Source organism: Salvia hispanica, chromosome 5, assembly GCF_029641045.1.
Source record: "Salvia hispanica isolate PSC_SH4W2 chromosome 5, Shi_PSC_v1, whole genome shotgun sequence".
NCBI lineage: Eukaryota > Viridiplantae > Streptophyta > Magnoliopsida > Lamiales > Lamiaceae > Salvia > Salvia hispanica.
This window is the reverse complement of record NC_142696.1, coordinates 38,605,414-38,631,236: the sequence shown is the minus strand read 5'-3', so window position 1 is coordinate 38,631,236 and position 25,823 is coordinate 38,605,414. Positions and strand designations below refer to the sequence as shown.

The following is a 25,823-nucleotide window of genomic DNA, read 5'->3' as shown; positions in this document are numbered from 1 at the left end:
ATATATGACCAAAATTGTAAAATTGGCATATGTTCAGAATCAATTTTGGCATTTACTATTTTATATATATTCAATTCTCAGTATCACATATACTCTGTTCGCCGTCGTAAGATCATCTTTATTCATATGGATATCGCATTTCAAAAAATTATCTAAATGATTTTTTTTTCTTTCTCCTATTTTTTCTCTCTTTATTTAGTAGTCGTCAAAGTACTTAATACCTGGATATAGAAATATTTTTGGTAAATTAAACCATACTAGTACTATCTAGTTGCTGATCAGTGGGGAACGGTTCTCGGTTCTCGGTCCGAAAAAATAAGGTTAAGGTTCAGTCCCGATTATTAAATTTAAGTTAATCTTGGTTCTCGGTTAACCGAGAACCGAAAGGTTAGAACCGTAATATTTAATTTTTATATATTTATTTTAATTTTATTATTTTGGTTTTAGAAAAGTAAAACTTCTCTTCATGCATGTTGTTGTACATGTGTACAATACTAACAGATTAGGCAATTAGCAGATTAGGAATTATTTAATATATGTGCTATATTAAATTATTTAACTTATGTTGCATAGGTTAGGAATTATTGTTGGTGAGATAGATTAGTGAAGGAGGTAATTAGTGTGAGGGATTTATATGTGTTGTTCAAGATTAGATGATTAAATTAGATTTTGTAATTTGTTATCATGTAATATAAATTTATTCGTGTATGTTGGTGATGGAATCAATAATATTATGCCAATATGATTTCTTAGTCATATGCCACTTTTAGTGTATGTTTGTGAATTGTGATAGAAATTAATCAAATATAGTTTAACTATTACTAAAATCATATGTAGGTCTACCAATAATATTTTATATTTAACATTTTGATGTTTAACCATTGAACTTTGAAGTCGTGAATTCTGCAGATGGAACGTAAGACATGAGCAACGACAAAGAGACCTAATGTGTGGGATGAATTTGAGAAAACTTTTGTTCATGCAGTAGATCCTCCCGTGGAAGTTAGAAAAAGAAAATGTAAGATGTGTGGCAAGTTGATCGCTGCTGATTTGAAGTTGAACGGCACCTCTGCAATGTGGAAACATCATGCTTCGTGTTTGAAGAAACAACAAGTTGGAAAGACTCAAATGAAGCTCAGCCAAGAAGGATCGGGGCTCCTAAGTAGTTGGAAATTCAATCAAACTGAGTCTAGGATAGCTTTATGCAAGTATATTGTAACAGCCCGGATTTCTAGGGTATAATAAATATGGAGACTGCTACCAAGGCGGACTTAAAAGCAATAAGAACATAGACTAGGGTTTCATTTAAAGAGATTTGACCAAGGTATTAAACAAGCTATCAAAGCAATAAGTCAACGGTTTGACCAAGAAAATCAATGAAGAATAGATACCATAAACTATGATCAAAAGTCAAGGGTTTGACATAAATTCAACAAAAGCACAATATGTCTCCATCTTCTAATTCAAAAGGAATAAGTTCAAACAACCAAATGATACTAATAAGTTTCAAAAATTTAGCGGAAGCAACCAAGAGAAAGTGAAGCTATGTATGAAGACACAACTACACTCGAAGTTCAAAATATCCATCTTATTTTATTAATGGGCTCAACACCCGCCACCGCTCGTCGCCGTTCAACCTGCACATAAAGAAAACACATGCAGGGCTGAGTATTTTGAAATACCCAGTGAACTCGTTGCCAAAACATTTTAATAGTTATGTCACCCTTACCATAGTAAACTCGAGTTTGTAATTATCAAAATAAATATCATCGAGTATCACAAAAATATTTTCATAGACTGGCCAGTCAAACAAACTCCCCAATTCCTCATCAATTTCCACAATCACAACATTACCATGGTGCGACGAAAGTGTGGCCACACTTTTCGCCCACGAGACCGGACGACTAGCAAGGACGGCTCCCGATCCCACCGTGTACACTAGTTTGGTAGGGTTTGCGGCCCTACTCAGACACGAATTCGTTTATACATATCCATAGCCCTATAGCCCAATGGAGCGAACTCTCAAACTAGGCATCAGGCGCACAACATCATCAAAACAATCACAGGCATGGCATAACAGTTTAAACCACCCTTGTCTCTCCACTTTCATAAATTTTGCAACATAAAAGAGTTTAAGAATAAAGTCCACCTTGACTGCTTAGGTTACAAGTATGATTCCCTCTTTTGTTATCCGGCTTCGCAACCAGAGTTTCACCTTTTAATCACATATGCACATATCATGTATTAGCTTCAACATCAACTCCTAAATCATGCATGTCCCAATGGTTCCCCTTTTTCCCACCGATCCAGTTTACGTTTATCATTCAAACCAAGACATATTCATCATATAAGTTTATACACTCAAAAATCTTAGATCTAACATCAACTTATGTCACACATGAGTGTTATCCACACGTCACATGTAACAGCCCGCCCTCCTAGGGTACAATAAATGCGGCGGCTGCTACCCGAACGGACTCCAAAGAAGTAAACATAGGCTAGGGTTTCATTTAAAGAGTGTTGACCAAAAGATTTGAAAGAACTATCAGAGTATTTAAAGCAATAACTTAACCTAGAAGCTTAAATGAGAAAGAGAAAGGGGTCTCTTAAATAACGATCAAAATCTCAAGAGTACGACATAATATCCAAGATGAAAGTCAGAGAAAAGGGCTAAGGCCTCAAATCGAAGGCAAAATGCAAATATCCCAAAAATAAATCCTAAAGTGTATCAAAACTCAGCGGAAGATGACCAAGAGAAAGAATAGCTATGTATGAAGACACAACTATGCTTGAAGTTCATAACCACCATCTTAATTTAATTATCATGCTCAACATCCGCCACCGCTCATCATCGTTCAACCTGCACATAAGGAAAACACATGCAGGGCTGAGTATTTTGAAATACTCAGTGAGCTCATTGCCAAAACATTTTATAAGTTATGCCACCCTCACCAAGTGAACTCGAGTTTTAAGCAGTTATAAGAGAATATCACGAGTATCACAAAATATATTTTCCATAGACTGGCCAGTCAAAATAACTCCCCATTTTTCTCAACAACGTCAACAATCACAATCATTCCATGGTGCGACGAAAGTGTGGCCACACTTTTCGCCCACGAGACCGGCCGACTAGCAAGGACGGCTCCCGATCCCCTCGTGTACATAGCCTGGTAGGGCTTGCGGCCCATACTCAGACCCGAATTCGTATAATCACATCCACAACCATATAGCCCAATGGAGCGAACTCACAAACTAGGCATCAGGCGCACAATATCACAAATAAACAAACATAGGCATGGCATAACAGTTAAACCACCCTTATAACACCAATTCATACTTTTGACAAAATAAAAGAGAGTTTTAAGAGTAAAGCCCACCTCGACTGCTTAGATTTCAAGTAGTTTCGTTTTTCCGTTATCCGGCTTCGCAACCAAAGTTTCACCTTTTAATCACATAGGCACATATCACAAATTAGGTTCAACACTACTCTTACTCATGCATGTCTCAACACTTTTCCCTTTTCCCATCGACTTATCTTATCATTACTAATCAATCAAGATCATGTTTTATCACACAAGAATATTTAGCCATCAAACACACACTACACCAATACTACACACACACACACACGTCGCACACACACACACGCCACACACACATACACGACACACACATACACGACACACACACATACATATTCTCACATCCCTTTTATCCCACTTGTACTCAACCAAGATGCATGAGGGTTCAAGAAGACCGATTAATCGGTTAGAAAGAAGAGGAATCGAGTAGAATCAAGAAGATGAATATAAAAATACCTTAAGAGAGAAAACGAACGGTAGAAATTAAGTATTGGACTCTTTTCTTCAAAATTCTTGGATCAAACTTCAATTCTTCAAAAGGGATGGAGGATTATTGGAGTAAAGTAGAAGGAAATTGAGAGAGAATGGAAGATGAGAGGGGGCGAGAATTATGGGGTAGGAGGCGAAAATATGGGGGCTAGGGTTAGGGGTTTTGGCTCTTATTTATAGAGTCCAATAAGATCTTTAGAATATTTGGTAAGATTCTATTCTCCACAATTAAATAAATAAATATTATGAAGTAGGGAAGAAGAATTAACAAAAATAGATCCTAGGGCAAATCTCCTAGTTTTTGAAAATTAGGCTTCTAAAATAGCCAAGACTTTGTTTTGGTATATTTTACGGAGTAGAATAAAATATCACGGAGCAAAAATAAAAATAAGAATTCTCCCAACTTGGAGTCAAAAGAGGCGTGTAGTAGCCCTTTTTAAATAAGGTATGGATTTTTGAATATTAACTAAAATAAGGTAAGGCAAGATCTCTTGAGGTATGGAAAGATTTGGTAGAATATTTTAATTCTAGGTATGGAAGGATATCAAATAAGGGGTTAACTAAAATAAAAATAATACTCCCTTCCTTATATTGGAGATTTTCGAAAATCACAAGGCACAAGGGGGTGTCGATCTTTCCTCCTTAATAATAAGGAAATAATTGGGTCTTGGATTTAATTTGGATAAATATCCCAAGAATTAAATTAAATCCGGAAAAATAGAATTCCTCCTCTAAAAATCAAGGGGGTCGAAAATCACAAGAATTAGGTGGCAAGTATTTATGGAAATTTTCTCTAATATTCTCACTCACCCTTAGACAATTAATTTACCACATAATCTCATAAATTAATAAATCACATGCCACATCATTAAATAAGCAAGTTTGACTTTTCAAACTCCCAACGCAAACCCTAGACTCAACTCGACCATATCATCACATAAAATAAATGCATTCTCGACTCCACGTCATCAATAATAAATTTTAGGGCTCTAAAATTAGGGTTCTAAATTCCGAGATGTTACATCACACACACACGCACGCACGCACACACACACACGCACACATGCACACACACTTCCTATATACCATTTATCCCACTTTCACTCAATCTAAATGCATGAGGATTCAAGAATACCGATTAATCGATTAGATGGAGAAAGATTAATATATAGGTACCTTTTCTTGCCAAAACAAACGGTAGAAACAAAGCAGAGACTTGATTCTTCAACAATTCTTGAGGCTCAAACTCTAATTCTTCTCAAAAGATGAAGAATTATTGGAGAAAAGTAGAAGAAAACTGAGAGATAGTGGAGAGGAGAAAGGGGCGTGTGATATGGGGTGTGGAGAAGAGAAAGGGGCGTGTGATATGGGGTGGGGCAAAAATTTTGTGGTGTTAGGGTTAGGGTTTTTCTCTCCTATTTATAAAATCTCTAGGTAATTAAAATAGAATATTTGGGAAGATTTGATTCTCCACAATTAAATAAAATAAATATTGTGAAGTAGAGGGGAAGGAAAAATGGCGTAAATTAGGGCAGAGAAATAGGAGATATTTTCGAAATCTTGGCTATTTAATTAGCTAATGATTTTGTTTGGTATTTTACGGAGTAGAATAAAATATCACGGAGCAAAATAAAATAAAGAAAATCTCCCATGTAGAAAGGAAAAGTGGCGTGAATTATGGGGAGAATAGAGAGTAGGCTATTTTTTTTGCCTATAATTTATGTGTAGGATTTATTTAAATACTCACGGAGAAGAAAGATATCACGGAGCAGAATAAAAAATAATAATTCTCCCACCAATAATAGGAAATAGGCGTGAATATTGATTCCTCCATAAGTAATCAATTTTAAATATTAACTAAAATAAGATATGGCAAGATCTCCTTGAGGTATGGTAAGATTTGCTAGAATCTTTAAATTAATGAATGGAATGAATCAAATAAGGGATCAAATAATATAATTAAATAATCTTCTCTCCCATAAATAGGAGATTTTCGAAAATCTCCTTATAATAGGCATGGTGGTCGAAAATTCACGAAGAAAAATAAGGAATAATCGGACTTTGGATTTAATTTAGGTAATTATCCCAAGCAATAATTAAATCTAAGAAAAAAATAGAATTCCTCTCCAATAATAGTAGGGATCGAAAATTTCAAAATATTAAATAATGATCCTATTAAATCTCACTCATCCCTTAGGTAAATAATTCACCACAATATTATCAACAATATTGACTATTTAATAGCCACGTCATAACATCAACAAGTTTGACTATTCAACTAAATCTCAATTTCAAATTCGCAATTAGGTCACAAGGAATCATGTAATAAATCACTCATCCTTTAGTCCACATACTTCGTAGCATTAAAAGCATTTAATGGAAAAAAAATTCACGTCTCAAAAATTAGGGTTCGAAAAAGTAGGGTGTTACATATATTATCATTGATGAACTTCCCTTCAGAGCCATAGAGAAAGAAGGATTCAAGATTTTCATGGCAGAAATATGCCCTATGTTCCAAATCCCGAGCAAATATACAGTACGAGCTGATTGCGTGAAGATGTTTTTGCAGCAGAAGGAATAGTGAGACGCCTTCGATTGCTTGAAGTGAAGCGTGAATGTTGATGATTGTGATTTTTTAATACTCCCTCCGTCCCACAAAAGAAGTCACACTTGTTGGACGGCACGGGATTTTAGGAGGTTTTGTTTTGTGTGTTAAATGGAGAGAGAAAATATTATTTTTATATTCATGTGAGAGAGAACCTTTTCCAAAAAGGGAAATGTGACATCTTTTGTGGGACAAATTAATAAGGAAAGTGTGACATCTTTTGTGGAACGGAGGGAGTATTACTTTGATGGATGATGATGGTTTATATTGATTTTAGACTTTTTAGTTTGATGAATGATGATGGTTTATATTGAATTTAAACTTTATTTTTATAAACTTTGTTGGATTTTTAGTTTTTGATGATGAAATGGAATCGTGGTTTTTGTCCTTTTGATTTCATGACTTATTACTTATTAGTATTACTTATTTAGCTATTTACATATTAATGTTTGATGTTTGTTTATTTCATATCGATGCTGATGTTTGTGATATTGCTGATTTTTAGTTTATGAGTTCAATTTTTGAGCAGGTTCAAATATAAATGAACAAAGTTTATTTTTTAAACTACAAGAAATATGTATATTTATTAATATTTTATCTCAATTTTAACAAAAGTAGCTGCTAGTTTAGTCTGGTTCCTGCGGACTGCGGTGGAAACCGCAGATCGAACCGATCGATTTCTCGAGGAACCGAACCGACAAAAGGTGCGATTTCAATTCTAGATTTTGGAAAAAACGGGATTCGGTTAACCGACTAATTGGTTCGGTCGGAACCGAATCCCCACCCCTAGCTGATTACATGTATAGCGTTAATATTTAGTAATGTGCTCCTTATCTTTTGACGTGTTATCGAAATTTGACTTGTAAAAGCAGAGTATTCCATCCATAACAGATCATATTTCTTCATATGGATATCTCATTTCAAATATTATCTAAAATGAAAATTTACTAGCTAGGTAACTACTCCCTCCGTCCCAGATAATATGATCCAATATTCTATTTTGGGCCGTCCCATATAATTTGTCCCACTTCACTTTATCATTTTTGGTAGTGGATCCTATATTCCACTAACTCATTGATAAGACCAATTTCATGCATTGGTTATAAGGTTAAATTCTGCAGTTTCCCAGGTCTAACAAACCTTTTTGAGCCAGGTGTGTAAAGAAAATGTCAGCCCAGGAGGATTACAAAGATCGCCTGGTGAAGGAAGCTGACAAGGAAAATTGAGCAGAAGGATGAAGAGCCACTAGACTGAGGAGCATCGCTTGGAGGGCAAAAAAGGAATCACAAGAACAGTCTAGAAGCTCTATACGCTATAAAAAGGAGCACACAATCTACATTAAAAAAGAAAGACTTGATCATCACTTTTTCCAGCTCCTAGCTTAGTTTTTTTACACACTTGGGGGAAAGTTTAGGGGGATTCTCGTTTCATCGGAAGTTTGGGTGCAACACCGTCTCTACGGAGGCGAAGAAGCAATTGTCTTTAAATTTCTGTCTGTTTTTGGTACTCGTCGAGTCCTCACTGTTCGAGGCTCGGGTTTGGCGTTGTTTCTATCGTTGGATATCTCGTATTTTGCTATGAATATGTTTGTTTATGTTTTGTTTATCTTATTGTGTTGTTTTTGGGTTTGATTTGCTGATCTTTGTTGGTTGATCGGAGTTTTGAAGCTGTTATAAGAAATCTGTAGTTAATAGGTTGAATTTACGTGAATCAGTGAGGATCGGAGATGGTAATGGTGTTTGGTTGTTGTGGATGTCTTGGATCCGGAGTGGATTAAGCCTCTCGTGGTTGGATCTGCATGTTTGTGTTTCATTTAGTTGTTTAAATTCTGCATTCTCGTTTTACCTCGTCTAGTAGCCGTAGATCTGCTTTAGTTTTAACTGTTCTTCGATTTTGTCGCTTTTAATTCCGTCTGCTTTGATTTTCGTCCTTGCTCTGTTTTAACTGGTTGTTTCATGATAAATGTTGGAGAAGATGATGTCGCTGTTAGTTAGTCCTCTAGTTAGTTATTTTGCAGCTTTTCAATCGTACTCTACCTTTTCAGAAAATGGTCCCCACGTTTAGTTGTTTTCTCAGGTCTAGGTTAATCTAGGAAACTGTTCGTTTTATCTAGCAATTGTCTCGCTCCATTTCCCTTAATATGCATATATCTAAGTTTCTGTCTAGATCTAGCAGTTAGAATAGTATATTTCAATTACCAAGTCTAGGAATTAAAGCTCAACCCTAAAATTGCGTGGCAGCAGCCAACAAAAAAATATAGTCCCCAAGTCTTTGAGCATGTTTACTTGCGCATTCATCTCTGTGGATTCGATCCCTACTTCCACGTACTAGTTTTCCTAGGTAAAGTGGGTTGAGGGTTTTTTTTTGAAGAGGGAGTTAAGGAAGTGATTGTGTGCCCGACGACAGGTAGCTCAAGGTTCTCTGAGTTCCTAGACCCAGTGTCTAGCGGATTTCCTGGACCGAGGGTTTTCTTCATTATTTTTAAGAACACGCTTTCGCTAGCCGTCATTAGCTTCTAAACACAAAGTTTCATCCTAGGGCTCTTCACTCATTCATACTCACACTTTATTATAAAACTAATACTTTAAAAGTAGGACTCACATCCCATCAACTTTTTCAAATCACTTTTCATTAGATTTTTTAAAACCGGTACCGGGTCAAAGTATCCCAAATTATTGGGACGGAGGGGGTAATATTTTAACATTACTTAATCTTATGCTAATTTTTTTTGCTTACTTTTCTCACTCTTTTATTTTAAGAATTTCAAATTAATTAATCTTTCTTTTTCCTGCATATTTACAAACATCATCTTCTGTATCCTACTTACTCCATTTTTTAATATATAATATATATATGTGTATACGCTTTTCTAATATGCTTTATTCATGCATGTTTTGTTCGCCACTTTCTACAATATATACCTACATAGAAACCTGCTACATAATCAAATTAGTCTGAAAAAAATAGTTCAAAATTTCGATACAAAATTATGGCTAAGTTAATATTTTGTATCACATTCATAATTTCATTTTTATTCCTAGCTAGGGCAATTAGGGTTGCCAATAAAGAATCATGGTCCAAAAAAGTAGCCAACCTCGCCACCGAGAACGCCGCCGTGCTCCACTTCTACGTCCAAATTTCCGGGCCGGTGGTGGCCCGAACGCCACCGTCTACGTGGTGGCAACATCCTCCATTTCCAAGACCTCCCCGACCGACTTCGGGGAGATTCACGTGTGCGATGAACTCCTAACCACGGGGCCCGGCCTCGACTCGGAGGTCATCGGAAAAGTGCAAGGGCTCACAATATCCGCCGACTTCCAAGTCTCCGGCGAGGCGATGTATCTCAACTTCTACTTCACAACGGGAGAGTATGCCGGCAGCTCGCTCACGATGCTCGACCACAATGAGGTGATGAACGAGGAGAGGGAGATGCCTGTGGTTGGTGGCACGGGAGTTTTCCGGCTGGCGCGTGGCTATGCGCTCTCATCAACGTATTCCTACGACGTCGAGAGGCTCTACGCCGTTATGGAATACACTCTTTATGTGAGCTACGTCGGAAAATTGGACTTGCATTTGGTGAGATCATCGGAGAATTAGATCATCATTCAAATCAATTAATGGTTGAATGTTATCATGCTTATGCTTGCGTCGTTATCGTGTAAGGGCGCGTCTGGTAGCCACCACTAATGTTAACATGATCCCATTGATAATGGGCTTTCCTAATTTGGCTGATAGACTCATACATTGTTTGGTTCAGCCCATGTAGACTGATTGGGCTTATATCTAGTGTTTGGTTCAAGCAGGGTGTGAAGGAAACAAAATCCAATCTGACTAAATTACCCTTTCATCTGTGCAAGTAAATTCAGCAACCTAATCATCCCAAATTCATGAGCGATGCTCTTTCGCAGATTCTCAGCAACAAACGAAACAATTGCATGGGTTAGGAAAAGAATACATCCCCAACAGCAGCAAGACAATGTCTCATGTTAGCCAACGTATTTGCAGCTCATGGGAGATCGCCACTGGCAAATACATCCTCCACAGTTGAGCTTAGTTGTGTTAATCCAGCAGCATCCTGTTCAACAACAGAAAAAACTTCCACTGACCAACAAGAAACATCCATCAGCTGAGAGAGTCCTAAATAAGAAATTTAAATCATAACTAGACCTGCAATGTCTCATATGCAGCTTCCATCCTCCTCTTGACTATATTTATTTTAGCAAGGGCAGTGATCGACTCTGCTGAGGATCCTTCAGCCTACAGACTGAAATAAAATTGACACAAAAATGTAACACTAGGTAACTACTCCTGAACATACAACAAACTATTCTCGGATTTAAGTACTCGAATTGCTACTAAACAAACTATTCTCGTTTGCGAATTCACACTCAATTAGCAACTTCAAGTTACTCTACTTCTCCGATTTTCACCAATTTCGTTGGTAACTTGTTAGTTCCAAATCAGTAAAACTCAAATCCGCATTCATCCCAATACATTCATCTCTAATTCTGAATTTCAAGACAAAGTCAAAAACATATGCAACTTTACAAACTTTGCTCAAAAACAGAAGCAAGGAACTACGGCAATAACATATTCCAAATCTTAAACAACCAGACCAATAACATATTCTAATCTTAAACCAACAGATTGCAATCCACGAAAGCTCAAATTCGAACTCGTAGGTTACTTACGAACTGCAACATACAAGCACAAAATAGAGTACAGTTAGATGCACAATATCTCCTCTCATTGGAGTGACTTTTTTTTAGGCTGGCCCAAATCAAATATTCATGACAAACTCAAAAACATATGCAAATTTTCAAACTTTGCTTAAATAACAGAAGCAAGGAACTACGGCGAAATAAAATTATCTAATCTTAAACCAATAGATCACAATCCATAGAAGCTCATATTCGAACTAAAACAACAGCACGGAACGGCAACTAAGCTATCTTAAAATTGATTAACAATGGAGGATGCAGGACCAAATAAACTCTACAACCCAGAGTTATCGAAAACAAATTCGCAAGGTTGGCACAAATCCAGATAGTATGCAACAAAAAAATCCCCACAATTCGCATATTCAAAGCATTCCCCAACAAATCGAGCTTCAAAACAATGCAATTCGGCTGTGCCCATTGTAAAGCTACACATGCAGAGACAAATTTCTTCAAATCGGAGTCAAATTCAAACATCAACAACAAATTCACATTCACTGCCAACAGATCGAACCAGAAAATCGACAATTCGACATACCCGTACGAATGTAGTGCAAAGGAACGGGAATTGAAAACAGTCCGACACCGGAATTGAGAAGAATCCGACACCAGAATTGAAAAGAGTCCGACTCCTGCGATTGTAGACTTGCACACCAGCGACGACCAAATTTCGCCTGCAACGGTTCACATTATACTATATGTATATTATACTATAAATATTGCAGTGTAATGCATGCTAAAGGAAAAATATACTAGAATACATATTTTAATTCCTGATAACATTGAATTCACGAGTTTATACATTTATAAATAAATTAATCAAAATTAATACAAAATTCAGTGAAACCATCTGTTTTAAATTCTCAAATTACGATATCACTAATCTTTTAAAATATGATACATCGTTTTCTTATACGATGAGATTTAATATTTTTTTAAAAAGCAAAAGATTTTAATGCTTAATACTCTCTCCGGTCTAAAAAATAGTCTCATCTATGGACGACACGAGCTTTAATGATAAATTGGTAAATTAAGAGAGAAAATGAGAAAAATAGGTAGAAAAAGTAGGTAAAGTATGAGAGAGGAGAAAAAGTGAGAAAAGTAGGAGAGATAAACTTTCCATTTTTAGAAATGAAACTATTTTTTGTGGATATCGCAAAATTGCAAAATGAGGCTATTTTTCAGGGACGGATGGAGCAGTTTTTAGAAAATAAAAAATTAGTTGAACCGGCCAGACGGTTTATGGTCGAACTGGACAATTTTATCAAATTGAAAATGGTTCTAACTGACTGGTTTATTGTGCAAATCGATCGAGCCGATCCAATTAGCCAGCTTGGTCCAATTTTGAAACCGGAGAAAGATCATACTTATGTCAGTATGAAAGAGTATGATTATGATAGTGTTTTTTCATTATAAATGTAAACGCTCAAACAACATTAGTGGCTTGTAGGGATTACCATACTTTGCTATGAATTTTACTCAAAAAGAAATGTAGCAAAAATACATATTGACCAAACACTCAGTAATACTCCATAATTAGGAGTATTAAATTAATCGACCTAAACAATATGCATTCCTCTATTTAACAATACTTACATGTGCCATGTCACATACTACTCGCACTTATATTTTCCGGCCAGTCCCAAACCACTTGCAATATTTCTATTTTAAGTAAAAATTAGGGCATTTAATTAAGATAATGGAGTTAATATATTTGTTCTCTTATTATACTAATTTAATTACACTTTATTATTCAATCCTTAATTTACTATCTAAAACATATGAGTAGCATGGAATGAAGAGTATATTTTTTTATATAAATAATCATCCAATTTACTGAGCAGATTTAGTTATCAAAAAATTAGAACAAGAGATGTAAATTGTAGGGAATGAGTCCATTACTTAGTGGAGAGCACTATAGTGCTCGGACATGCTCGTTAAAATTGACTTAGTGGTTCTTTAAACTGTTTCCACTTCTTTGGTAGCCTAAAAAATTATTCATAGCCTCCGAAGAATCTACGTTAACAACTCACGCGCCACCTTCAGCACCCACGCGATGTCTGTGTTGGGCTGAGAAACTCTACATGTGTGTGGGGAATTGTTCTCTTTGTTTGTCTATAATTTTATGGGTTTATTTTCAAATTGGACTTATGAACCGTAATAGGCTGAAATTTATTGGGCGTTTTATTTATTTTTTTGTAGTATTTCATTTTTTGTGATATGTTTCGTGGACGGAGGAACAGTTCCAAATATACAAAACACATTGAGATATTTTTCACAATTTGAGATATTTTTAAATAGCGTAAAATATTGTTGAGATATTTTTCACAATTTGAAATTTAAGTATTTTTAAATAATTTATGGTGGGGTTTTCACAATTTCCACGTAATTCAATTACTATTAATCTAATTACCTAGGACCACTTATCAATTTTTCATGTAAAATCGAATATTTTTGCTTTAGCAGCCTGAGGGTGAGTCACAACAGTCAATAATGACATCTTTGTTCCGTGCATTATAACACGAGTCAAAGAGCTTGATACGATGCACCCTATGGCATTTTAATAATATTGTAATAGTAGCAACTACCAAGACTAAACACTAAATTGATCAATTCGTGTAGTAGTTATATTTAATTATTAGGGGGAAATTTATCGTAGTAATCCAATATGACGTGAAAGTTGACGTGCGCCAAGTTGATTAAGTTTATGTTTTAGTGTTTGTAAGTTTGAGTTTACATCTTTTCGTTGATCATAGACTGTGAAATGAATTTTATATTCCATATGGTCCTATTATAAACATTTTCAATTGAGTAGTTACAATAGTAGTTATAAGATCACAAGACAGACAAAAGTTATTATTTCTAACTATGAAGCTAGAGAAATTTCTCCGAAATGAATAAGCACAAGTCCTTTTAATATTAGTTCAATACCTTTATATAAACCCCTCTCTAAATACGAAATCAATCAAACCATAAAATTCCCATATCTCCATCTAAGTTTAAATCAGCCATAAATAAACAAACATGGCAAAGCTAGCCTCAATTGGTGTGTTACTAACACTCTCATGCTTGCTAGCTTCCACGTTCAGTGTGGACGCTAGAAAGCAAGGCCTTGTCGTGGAGGAACTCGCAGAATTCCCTCGCGGCTTTGGAAAACAAAGTATCGCGAATTTCCGTGTCTTTGTCCAGGATCTCGGCGTGAACCACCCCAACACCACTACGTACGACGTGGCGCAAGCCTCCATCACCGCCACCTCGAAGACGGGCTTTGGAAAAGTCCGTGTCATCGACGACCTCGTCACGGCCGGGCCGGAGGGCGACTCGGAAGCGCTCGGGCGCCTTCAGGGGCTCCTCACGAGAGCCGACCTAAACACGCTCGCCATCGCAGTGAACCTCAACCTCTACTTCTCGGCGGGTCCCTACGCGGGCAGCACACTCAGCATTCTCGGCCGGAACGAGATCGGCCTGGCTGAGCGGGAGCTCGTGGTCGCCGGCGGGACTGGAGTTTTCCGATTTGCACGTGGATACGCAATTCAAAAGACTAATTCAACCGGAACAAACATATCGGTGTTGGACTACAACATCTACACCACCTATAGTGGAACACTCAGTCAAATGTGATGAGGGAATTGTGAATTTCCACTCAGATTGTGTTTTAAATTGCGTTTGCATCTGTGGCTAAAACCCTTTCGTCTTTTCCTATACATTTGTATGGATGAATAATTATCATTTGCCAGTTTAGTCAACTGCTTGCACGGATTCTAGTAGAAATTTTAAATTTGAATTTAGATAACACACAAAAAATAAGGAACACATGCATACTATATTCTACTCCTATGTTATATGTTAGCTTTGTGCATCTCACAACATCAATTAAATAAGTGAGGTGTATGTGAGGGCGCGTTGCATCTGATTATAGCTCATGATTTTTTTCTATTTTGGGGCTGAGTATAAATACCCATTCTAGAAGAGTGACGAAAAGTTAAGAGAGAAATTACACACATTCAGTGAGCAATACACCTTCGAGAGCTGGTTCAAGATTCAGTCGGAGAAGAAGGCTGTGGGGTGATCTTAGTGATCGGAAAGTGCAGCTCGGTTCTAGGTGTTCTCACATCGCATTGGTTAGTTGATTCTCTGTCGAGTTTCAGTTGTGGTCAGCTTGTGTTTGTGAAAAGTTCTGTGTGAAATTTCAGTTCTTGTACATCTGTAATCCTCATTTCAATATCAATACAAAGTGCTCGAGTTCTTCAGTGGATGTAGGCTTCATTGGCCGAACCACGTATGTGCTGTGTCTTTTGATTCTTGCGCTTGATTTCCGTTTGTGTTCGTTGCAATTGGTGATCCGTCTTTCACATTATATGTATATTAATGCTAACTAAATATGAGTTGATTCCAAATATATATGCATTTTCCCGTTAAAATAATAAAATTCAATATCCAGGATTATGTACTTTGACGACATCGAAATATCAATAATTGGAATGTAACTACTACTTGAGTATGACATTTATTAAAAAAATTGAGTTTGAATATAGTGTACAATAGAGATGGCCTAACAGTTGCAGGTAAATTAAGCTAGACCTCCAACAATTTATTCATATATTGGAGTGGTTCTATCATTTTTGAGGTTTTAATATATAGGTAGTGAGTGAAAAAGATATTATATGTCGATGGATGAGCTTCATCTGGATATCTTTGTTAGTAATAAGAAAGTAATTTTTACTACAGTATAATATACCATATGACCCATAAAAATAGACATTTCTAGGATGACAATAAATTTAAAGCATAACTGGTAGAGTATGAGATATAGAAAGAAAATGTGAATGGAATAACGTTAGTGGATAATGAGTCATACACGTACCTTATTAAAGAGAAAAAAACATGAACTTTTATTGTGCGGAAAATTTCTAATAAAATCAACTTTTGGCCAAATTGAGTCCAATGTGACATGCCGGAATGTCCAAAACAATGTTGTTTTGGTCTAAGGTGGCATGTCAAAATTTCTAACTAGGCCAAAACCACGTTGTTTCGTCACATAATACCCAGTTTTGTAATTAAATAAAAAAAAAATACATCAAAGTAATGACCACAATGATATTGTAATAGTAATTGCTATTTTAAACCTAATTTTTATCATGTCATTTCCATATCATTAAAAATTGTCACTGGACATGTAATATTTAATTTTGCTAGAATATTTTATACGTGAATGTTGACTACAAAAAAAAAAGTTTTATGTATTTTTGCACGTAAAATTGATGATGAAAATATAAATTAAGCTATAGTTGGTGTATTTTCTTGATATTAGCCCTTCTTATAAATACCTAAAAACCTATGACGACGATATATAGTCCTAAATTGATGCATAAAAACTGGCTCATTTCAAGTCAATTTGGATATAAAATTACATTATTAAATATGGTTTGATTGAGTTTTATTTATGTAGTATAGAGTATTTCATAAATGCAGTTGTTATCTACTCATCCATGTGAATGTAGTCTTAATACAAACAAAAAGTATACTGATTTGAAAGTGTGACAAAAAGAGTCTTGATATATTTCTCACTCCCGGCTGCTATCATAAAGTTCGAACTAATTCGAATATAAAATTAGTTATTAAACTTTGAAAATTTTTTATCAAGCGGGTCCTCTTTCTAACAACTTTCTAGCTAATTTAATTATGGGCATAGCAACATGTACATGTACAGTGTTATCTCCACATAATTTTTTTTCCAGATTTATTGATTTACTGGTAGAGTGGTTAATGTTAACGTCAAGATCTCGAGTTTAAATCCTTCATGAACTGAGATATTTTTGTGCGGGTTTAAAAGACGTGAACAACCTTGCAAAATTAAACAAAAATAGCTAAATTGATAATATTGAAGAGAGTATGAGCTCATCGACCTGTTATGTGTTTTGCTCTTTTTGATTTCATGTTTTTTGCTATCCAATCTTCTTGATTCTTGTGTTTATGTTGTTTTGGGTTCGAGTTTGAGACTCAGTAGAAGGTTTTTTATTTATTTATTTATTTATTTATTTATTTATAGAAGGCTTGATTGAGATATACTACTATGTTTTATTTTTTTAATTGTTATTGTGGTTGTAAAGTCGAGTATGTGTGAATTGTTCTGTTCAGTGTTGTATCTTTCTACTACCTTAATTGTTTCCTTTTGTAGTAGTAAAATTTACTGATGGCAGATTGTACTGGAACATCTCATATTATACTCACTGATTTATTGGCTTGGACTCTTTTTTGAATAAAAGAAAGTTTAGCTATATATACCAAATTACAAAATTTAAACATTTTTTTCTTGATTCTCATTTATATGAAGTACGTAATTAAAATAAAATACTCCGTACGTATGTTATAAATTGAGAATTAGTATATGTGAGATAATATGTTAATTTGAATAAAAAAAAAACATTGTCTTAGTATGTATAGTAGTCTCAAAACCAATCAATGTCAAGAATAATGTAGTCAATGTGACCTGTTTTCCTCTCATGGCATCATCCATATGAAATGAATTATTACTAATAAAATCAATCATCGCACATGCATTTGTACACACTGTGGCTGCTACTATTTTTCAATTAATAGATTGAGAAATTCAAAAGTCATTTTAGTTGTGCACATGCATATGCGACTATCAATATGAGAGTCTGCTTAAAATCTACTCCCTCCGTCCCACTAAAGATGTCACACTTTCCTTTTTTGTTTATCCCACAAAAGATGTCACATTTCCCTTTTTGGAAAAAGTTCTTTCTCACATGAATATAAAAATTATATGTTCTCTCTCTATTTAATACACAAAACAAAACCTCCTAAAATCTCGTGTCGTCCCACAAGTATTACATCTTTTGTGGGACGGAGAGTAAAAAAAATCAATCCATGTCATGGCCCATGACTTAGAAAAAAAAGAAAAGATGGCCCATGTGAAATAAAAATAACTAATAAAAAATCATAGCACAAGCATTTAATGTTTGGAATAATATGAAATGATAAAATTTTGATACTACTCATTTTACATTTGAAATATAATTAATTTCAGTACAAATGCCATAATTTTATACTATATTCAATTCTCACTATCACATATACTCTGTTTGCCGTCATAAATAATTAGATCATCTTTCTTCATATGGATATCCCATTTCAAAAAATTATCTAAATGAAAATTCATTACGTAACAAATATTTTAAATTGTTTAATCTTATGACAGGGTCGTAACAACTAAAATGATGCATTTTTTTTTCTTTGGCAAAAATCACACTTTTTATCTCTATTTACTCCTACTTTTTTTTCTCTTTATATAGTACGTAGTCGTCAAAGTACTTAAACCTGGATATTGAAATATTTTTGGTAAATTAAACCATACTACTACTATCTACTTGCTGATCACATGTATAGCATTAATATTTAATAATGTGCACCTTATCTTTTGACGTGTTACGGAAATTCAAATTTAGAAATATTTTTGGTAAATTAAACCATACTACGTCTATCTACTTTTCTCACTCATTAATTTTATAAATTTGAAATTAATCTCTCTTTAATATATACGCCTTTTCTAATATGTTTTATTATTCATGTACTATTCACCACTTTCTACAATATATATATATCTACATAGAAACCTGCTACATAATCAAATTAGTCTGAAAAAATATGGTTCAAAATTTCGATACAAAATTATGGCTAAGTTAATATATATTTAGTATCACATTAATAATTTCATTTTTATTCCTAGCTAGGGCAATTAGGGTTGCCAATAAAGAATCGTGGTCCAAAAAAGTAGCCAACCTTGCCACCGAGAACGCCGCTGTGCTCCACTTCTACGTCCAAGATTTCCGGGCCGGTGGTGGCCCGAACGCCACTGTCTACATGGTGGCAACATCCTCCATTTCCGAGACCTCCCCGACCGACTTTGGGGAGATCCACGTGTGCGATGACCTCCTAACCACGGGCCCCGGCCTCGACTCGGAGATCATCGGAAAAGTGCAAGGGCTCACAATATCCACCGACTTCCAAGTCTCCGGCGAGGCGATGTATCTCAACTTCTACTTCACAACGGGAGAGTATGCCGGCAGCTCGCTCACGATGCTCGGCCGCAATGAGGTGATGAACGAGGAGAGGGAGATGCCGGTGGTTGGTGGCACGGGAGTTTTCCGGCTGGCCCATGGCTATGCGCTCTCATCGACGTATTCCTACGACGTCGAGAGGCTCTACGCTGTTATGGAATACACTCTTTATGTGAGCTACGTCGGAAAATTGGACTTGCACTTGGTGAGATCATCATTCAAATCAATTTAGTTAAATGTGTGGTTATGATCAAAATAAATGAGTCTTTTGTTTTTATTAATTGTGAAATGGTTGAATGTTATCGCGCTTGCGTCGTTATTGTGTAACAATTATTATTTGAGGAACTTGTATTAATGTCACAAAATGTGTACCACACATGAAATTTGTTTGAATTGATCAAAATAAATACTCCCTCCCGTCCCATTAGAAATAAAACATTTTCCTTTTTGGAATGTCCCACTAAAAATGAAACGTTTTCTAAAATGGAAATAACATCCTCTCTATTTTTCTCTCTATTACTTTACCCTCTTTTCATTAACTCACAAAACACCACTGCATAAAATCTCTTTATTGGGACGGAGGAGTACTATATGTGTGAGTATTTGAATTGTGAATATATAGTAAAGTGGGATAGTTATATTTATATTTTTAGTTTCAATAATAAACCCTCTCCTTCAAACCCTTCAAGGTGAATCTTGAAGGATATTTTTATTGATCAGTTGGACCATCCCTCTATCAAACTGGAGCAGTCATTTTTTTTATGTTTCAATCTAGATATATTATTGGGTCAGATAATTTTGCTCACGGTTAGCGATCCATTCTGATATTATTGTAGAAATTCATAGGGTTTATTATAAAACCAATCGATGATAGGAGGAGAGGTACATAAGACTTATATAATGGTTTCAATTATAGTATTTATTATTTTTAGTTCCAGATCATTATGGTTGAATATATATAGTGCTCACATGCATTGGTGGGTGAATTTATATGTGAACTCATTTGTTTCACATCTTTTGTTCCTTCACGCATTGGATGCTCGCATTGTTATCTACGTCGAGTACTCAAGTATGTAGGGTAATATTACTATTACCTTAAATAATGAAATAATTGATCTGATCGCAATGAATTGTCACTTATTTGGATGGTGTGGACGGTGTACACAATGATTGAGGTTTGTGTGGGTGGGTAAGGTAGCCCATGCGATATTTGGAATCACTGTTTTGAGTAAATATACATTATGATTTTGGATTTGTATAATAAATTTGGTGTTCAGGGAATAAATGGCCGATTTGTAGTAGATCTTGATCGAGCAGTAGTACTGGAAATAATTAATAAGTATATACAGACTAGAAATTAGGATCTTGCCTGTCCGATTCCCACTTTACTTCAAGTAACGGAATCCCAATTCAGATCAACCATGCATTTCACGTTCTAATTAAATTTAAACAAAACACTGTTATAAACTTTGAATTATAGATATTCGTGTGATCAAATATAAGTATACTAATTAAATCAAAGATCTAGATATCATAGATCTAGCCTAAGAGTAACAAATTAGTACTCTGAATATATTACTGTTTGATAGGGTAATTAGCTTAGTGTTACTATTTTTTGTAATTAGTGCGCGCGATTAGAAAATTTGTTATTTTACTATATTTTTTGTAATTAGTGTGATTAGAAAGTTTTTAAAATTATATCATGAGTACCAATAATATATTAATCTAAGATAAATTAATTGTCAATTTATAGGGAGCTGTGTTTTAAGAGCAACAAGTGGAAAGGGGTTAGGGATTGGAGTGGAGAGGGGTTAGGGGTTAGGGGGATTTAACATACGACTTGTGCAGCGAATTGTGTCTTTCGAATTCCATCATTGTAGCTAGGTAGCAACGAACTACTTCTTAAACTGATCGGGCTTTTTTGGAGTTGGCAACAAAAGAATCGTTGCTAATGTCCACAAAGCATTCGAAGACCATTTGGATTTCATCCGCTGAGCACGTGGTGTATGTATGGATCGAGTCGAGACTTTGGGGAGAGTGACGACGGACCAAGGAATGGATACATGGTGCGTGATGATTGTGTTTCCAGCTCCGGCGACAGATTGATGGATTCGTATAAGGGTTAGAGAAATTAGTGGGATTGTCTGATCGAAGGTGAGAGAGTTGTAGGATCAACTCCAACAAATCTAAATTGTTAATGGCTTTTTGGGTTTGGATGTACTGTAGATAATTTACATAAATGTTGACGATGTAGTATAGAAATTGAGAAAAAATTTTGAGAAAAAAGATGAAGTATGTGATGAATGAGCGTGTTTATAGTATAATGTTTGTTTTATAGAAAAATCATCTTAATTTGTTAAAACATAAGTGAGTCCTCTTTATTAGGACAAATAAGGTGAAAGAAAACGAGGAATGCCATAAGGAAGAAAGCTAAAATAAATGTAGAGCAAACTGCATTCAAGATTGAATTACTATTTCATTGATTGAATAATGAGTTACACAAATTCCTAACTTATAGCCGAGCTATGGAACAATCTAAAATGCTACACTAATCCTTGTACAAACGGATTACAGACCATTAAGCATAACAAACAAACTAAGCTTCCTTCTTTAACAAACCTCTAATGACTATGTCTCTCCAAGTACTGTTGTTGTCCTCACATTTGTTGGCCAAAGCAGTAGCAGCTCCTTGATGTAAACTAGCTGGCAAGAGTACAACTTTGTCTTTATCTCGTGCACCAGCCAATCTCATACGATCACTGGATCCATTCACTTCATTCAACTCTGCACAATATGCAGCTTTGTTTTGATCTTCAGTTACAACTTTGCAAGGTCCTCTCTAACACACCCCCTCAATCCGAGTGAGGCCAAGGATACTAAACCAAGCCTTTCTCTTAGCCTCACGAAGGATTGCCTGCACAAAGGCTTTGTGAAGATGTCTGGAATTTGATCTGCAGATGGAACATGTCTCAACTCAATCTCTTTTCCAAACACTTTGTCTCTGACAAAGTGAATGTCCAATTTAATATGTTTAGTTCTTGCATGCATCACTGGATTTGAGGCCAGGGCAATGGCACTCAAGTTATCTACCCAGATCACTGGGCTTGAACTTCTTTTGATCTTCAATTCACTGAGCAACGAGCAGACCCAAGCAACTTCTGAAGATGCCATGGCCAGGCTCCTATATTCAGCTTTTGTGCTGGACCTAGCAACAACTCCTTGCTTCTTTACGCACCAGGAGATAAGGTTCCTTCCAAAGTATGTACATAATCCACTTATGGATCTTCTATCTTCCAAATCAGCTGCCCAATCTGAGTCTGAAAAGGCTGAAATCACACTGAACTCTGATATTTTTCGCTGCGTGCACAATATGGAATATCAAGCTTCCTGGGTCCAGAGAATCCACTAGATCACAAGGTCTAGGACCTCGCGGAACGCTGAAAGATCTCGGTCGTTGGACACACAGTATATCACTTCAAAACCCTCAACCCGCGTATACTTGAATTAGTATAGGGAAGCAGGGATCGATCCCACGAGGACAGATGCGAAATCATGCATTTAAGGGGCTTTTGGGTGGTTTGGCTGCTGCCACGCAAATTTGGGTTGAGGAACTTATACTAGACAGGAGAAAAGTAATTTAATTATCTGTAGATCTAGGAACAGGAAAACATCCACGTAACATAGATTGACATTATATCATCACTATCTTCAAACCAACTTCCTAGATCTAGTAATACTACTACCTAATCTAGCTAGACAGACTCGATGCATGTAGTGGGGACCATTTTTCCAAAATTAGAAGTGTACGACCAAAAAGCTGCAAAATAATCAATTCTAAGCCTAACTACCCACAAAATGCAAAGCATAATCGGAATTTAACTGAAACATGATGAAAACAGAACAATGATATTAACTCAACGACGACCAACAGATCGGACGTCAGAAAACGCCGAGAAACCCAAAAAAAACTCAGATCTCTATCTCCTAGATGAAGTAAAACAAAAACGAAGCAGAAGTTCAAAATCCATGCATAATTCAATTCCCCTGTTCAGATCCACACTTCAGATGCTAAATCCACTCCGGATCCAAGCATCCGAGACAAACTCCGGTCAAAATCATCTCCATAACTACAGATTCACCAATTCTCCACAGATCAACAACAACAACCACAGATCAACTCATATTCCCCAGATCAAGTACGCAAAGCATCCAACAAAGTGAATAACAATCAACCTCCGAAACAAACTCCTTAAAACACAGAATCAACATAAATCATTACAGAATCGAAACCATCATAACATGAAATAAAATTCATAGATAAACAGCAAGTAGCAAAACGAACAAATCGACTTCGAACGGAAAGTTCGACAGAAATCAAAACATAGACGCTGGAAAGTAAATGATTGTATCTTCGCCCTCCTTGAGGACGGTGTTGCACAGATTTTCCCGAAGATTAGATCCCTATTCTACCCCAGAATTCCCATTTCCCAAGTGTGTGTGTGTGTGTGTGTGTGTGTGAGCTGAGAGCTATCGTCTATATCCCTCATGTGTGTTGCATGCTCCTCCTTATATAGGCGTGAAAGTGGGTCCAGCAGAGGCTTTTTGTGTGAATTGTCTTCTTTGCCCTCAGCTTCGGACTCCCCTCGTCTAGCCATTTTCTTTCTCGATTCTCCTCATTTTTCGCCTTCTTCCTTCGCTAGTCCACTTCCTTCAATTCTTCCTGGACCTGGCGAATTTCCTTCACACACCTGGCTTAAACAATGTGTTAGACCTAGTAAATGGTGACTTTTCATCATATAACCGATGCATGAAATTAGCCTTATCACACACCATTAGACTTATGAATCTGCACTCCAAAATCCAGAGTTCCAGAGAGATATCTAAGGATTCTTTTTACTGCCCTCCAATGTGTATCAAGAGGTGAAGCCATGTATTGGCTGACTTTGTTGACAGCAAAATTAATGTTAGGTCTTGTAATAGTAGCATATTGCAATGCTCCAACAATGCTTCTATACATCTTGGGATCAGCAACTGGTTCCCCAACATTCTTGCTCAGCTCACAGTTGGAAACCATTGGAGTTGGACACCCTTTAGCTCTTGTCATATTTGTTTTCTTTAAAAGATCTTTGATGTAATTGGATTGACACAAATGCAAACCATTTTGATCAGTCCTTATCACTTCAACTCCAAGAAACAGACTCACCACCTCCCCTAGATCTTTTAAGTAGAAATGGGAATTCAATTGAGATATGACTTGCTGTATAGAAGAGGTCGAATTTCCAGTAACTAGCATGTCATCAACATAGATCAACAGATAAACCACATCTTCTCCTCTCTGTCTGAAAAACATGGAGGCATCATCCTTAGATTGAGAAAAACCAAGAGAGATAAGAACAGAATAAACTGTGTAAAACCAGGCCCTTGATGCTTGTTTAAGGCCATATATAGCCTTCTTGAGCTTGCAAACAAGGTGTGGTCCACCTTGTTCAAAACTGACAGGATGTTTCATGTATATATCTTCCTCAAGATCACCATTCAAGAAGGCATTGTTAACATCTAAGTGAGTAACAGACCATCCAAGACTCACTGCCAAGCTGAGAATCAATCTGATTGTAGTGAGCTTAACAACTGGACTAAAAGTCTCATTGAAATCAAAGCCGGGTTGTTGAGAAAATCCCTGAGCAACTAGCCTGGCTTTGTGCCGAGCAACAACACCAGAAAGATGATACATGAGTTTGAAGACCCAAGTGCAGCCAATTAGATTTTTCCCTCCAAGTTCTGTTTTTAAGAAGGGCCAGAAACTCAGCCAACATAGTTGCCTTCCAAATAGGAATGAGAAGAGCTTCTAAGGCAGATCTTGGAAGCATAGAACGAGAGATGACTAAAGAGTAGATTTTGGGCTTGAAAATCCCAGCCTTTGATCTAGTAGTCATGTGATGAGTGTTGTGACATCTCTAACCCGAAACATGCATTATTTTGCATATTAGCATATTTTCTTGTCATTTATATTACAGAGATATTAAGTGTGTCATAGAGGATATATTTAGTGTTATGATTAATCAGTTTAGTCGAATAAATAGATAATTTCGATTCAAGAGAATTTTATTTAATAGGTAAATGTATATTTTACATAATTATAAATTATGTTTGTATATATTAAATATATAATATATTATGTATATGCATGTGGTGCAACGTGTGCATGTGTAATGGGATTATATTACATATATACATATTTATAAATTTAGTTTTTGGAGAGACTAAGGTATATATATTAAACAAATAAACATTTGTACGTGGCATAGCAAATGAACATTTTTATGTATTTGTTTGCAACTCAAGTGTTTACAAAATTACACGTTTTTAGTTTTCCACTTATACGTGTTTTGTTTATAAAAATATAATAAATAACAAGTGAGTCACCTAGTTTTGCAGGTGACAAGTATTAAGGCTATAGAGTATTTTTTTTTTTTATGAGAATGAGAAAGGGGAATTTTGAGGAAGTTACGGTATACATATATATTAAAAAAATAAAAGGGAAACGAGAGTTAGGAGAAAAACAAAAGAA

General features: G+C 35.8%; 2 protein-coding genes, 1 long non-coding RNA gene and 2 pseudogenes across 3 annotated transcripts; 4 read left to right on the top strand and 1 right to left on the bottom strand.

Moving 5' to 3' along the window:
* The first annotated feature begins 909 nt into the window (after positions 1-909).
* LOC148926805 (uncharacterized) lies at positions 910-6,455 on the top strand. The gene is made up of 3 exons (XM_089059254.1): positions 910-916; positions 986-1,236; positions 6,274-6,455. Exons 1-3 carry the CDS (start codon positions 910-912, stop codon positions 6,430-6,432), a joined length of 417 nt encoding a protein of 138 aa, XP_088915380.1. The 3' UTR covers positions 6,433-6,455.
* A 2,990-nt stretch (positions 6,456-9,445) lies between these two features.
* LOC148926804 (dirigent protein 22 pseudogene) lies at positions 9,446-10,410 on the top strand (annotated as a pseudogene).
* A 510-nt stretch (positions 10,411-10,920) lies between these two features.
* LOC125186170 (uncharacterized) lies at positions 10,921-12,002 on the bottom strand. The gene is made up of 2 exons (XR_016130496.1): positions 11,713-12,002; positions 10,921-11,150 (listed from the first exon to the last, which is right to left on the bottom strand). It is a non-coding gene; the product is annotated as an uncharacterized LOC125186170 (long non-coding RNA).
* Positions 12,003-14,129: 2,127 nt separating this feature from the next.
* On the top strand, positions 14,130-14,920 carry LOC148926803 (dirigent protein 22-like). The gene has a single exon (XM_089058642.1). The coding sequence runs from the start codon at positions 14,199-14,201 to the stop codon at positions 14,793-14,795; it is 597 nt and encodes a 198-aa protein (XP_088914768.1). The 5' UTR covers positions 14,130-14,198; the 3' UTR covers positions 14,796-14,920.
* Positions 14,921-18,826: 3,906 nt separating this feature from the next.
* Positions 18,827-19,629, top strand: LOC125189383 (dirigent protein 11 pseudogene; annotated as a pseudogene).
* The last annotated feature ends 6,194 nt before the right edge of the window (positions 19,630-25,823 follow it).

What these genes read in the sequence shown, in the direction of transcription:
- LOC148926805 (XM_089059254.1), top strand. An exon ending in TAACAGCCCGGATTTCTAGG is followed by an intron (nt 1,237 to 6,273) that starts GTATAATAAATA and finishes TCGAAAAAGTAG; the next exon opens with GGTGTTACATATATTATCAT.
- LOC148926803 (XM_089058642.1), top strand. Translation starts at nt 14,199, where the DNA reads ATGGCAAAGCTAGCCTCAATTGGTGTGTTACTAACACTCTCATGCTTG.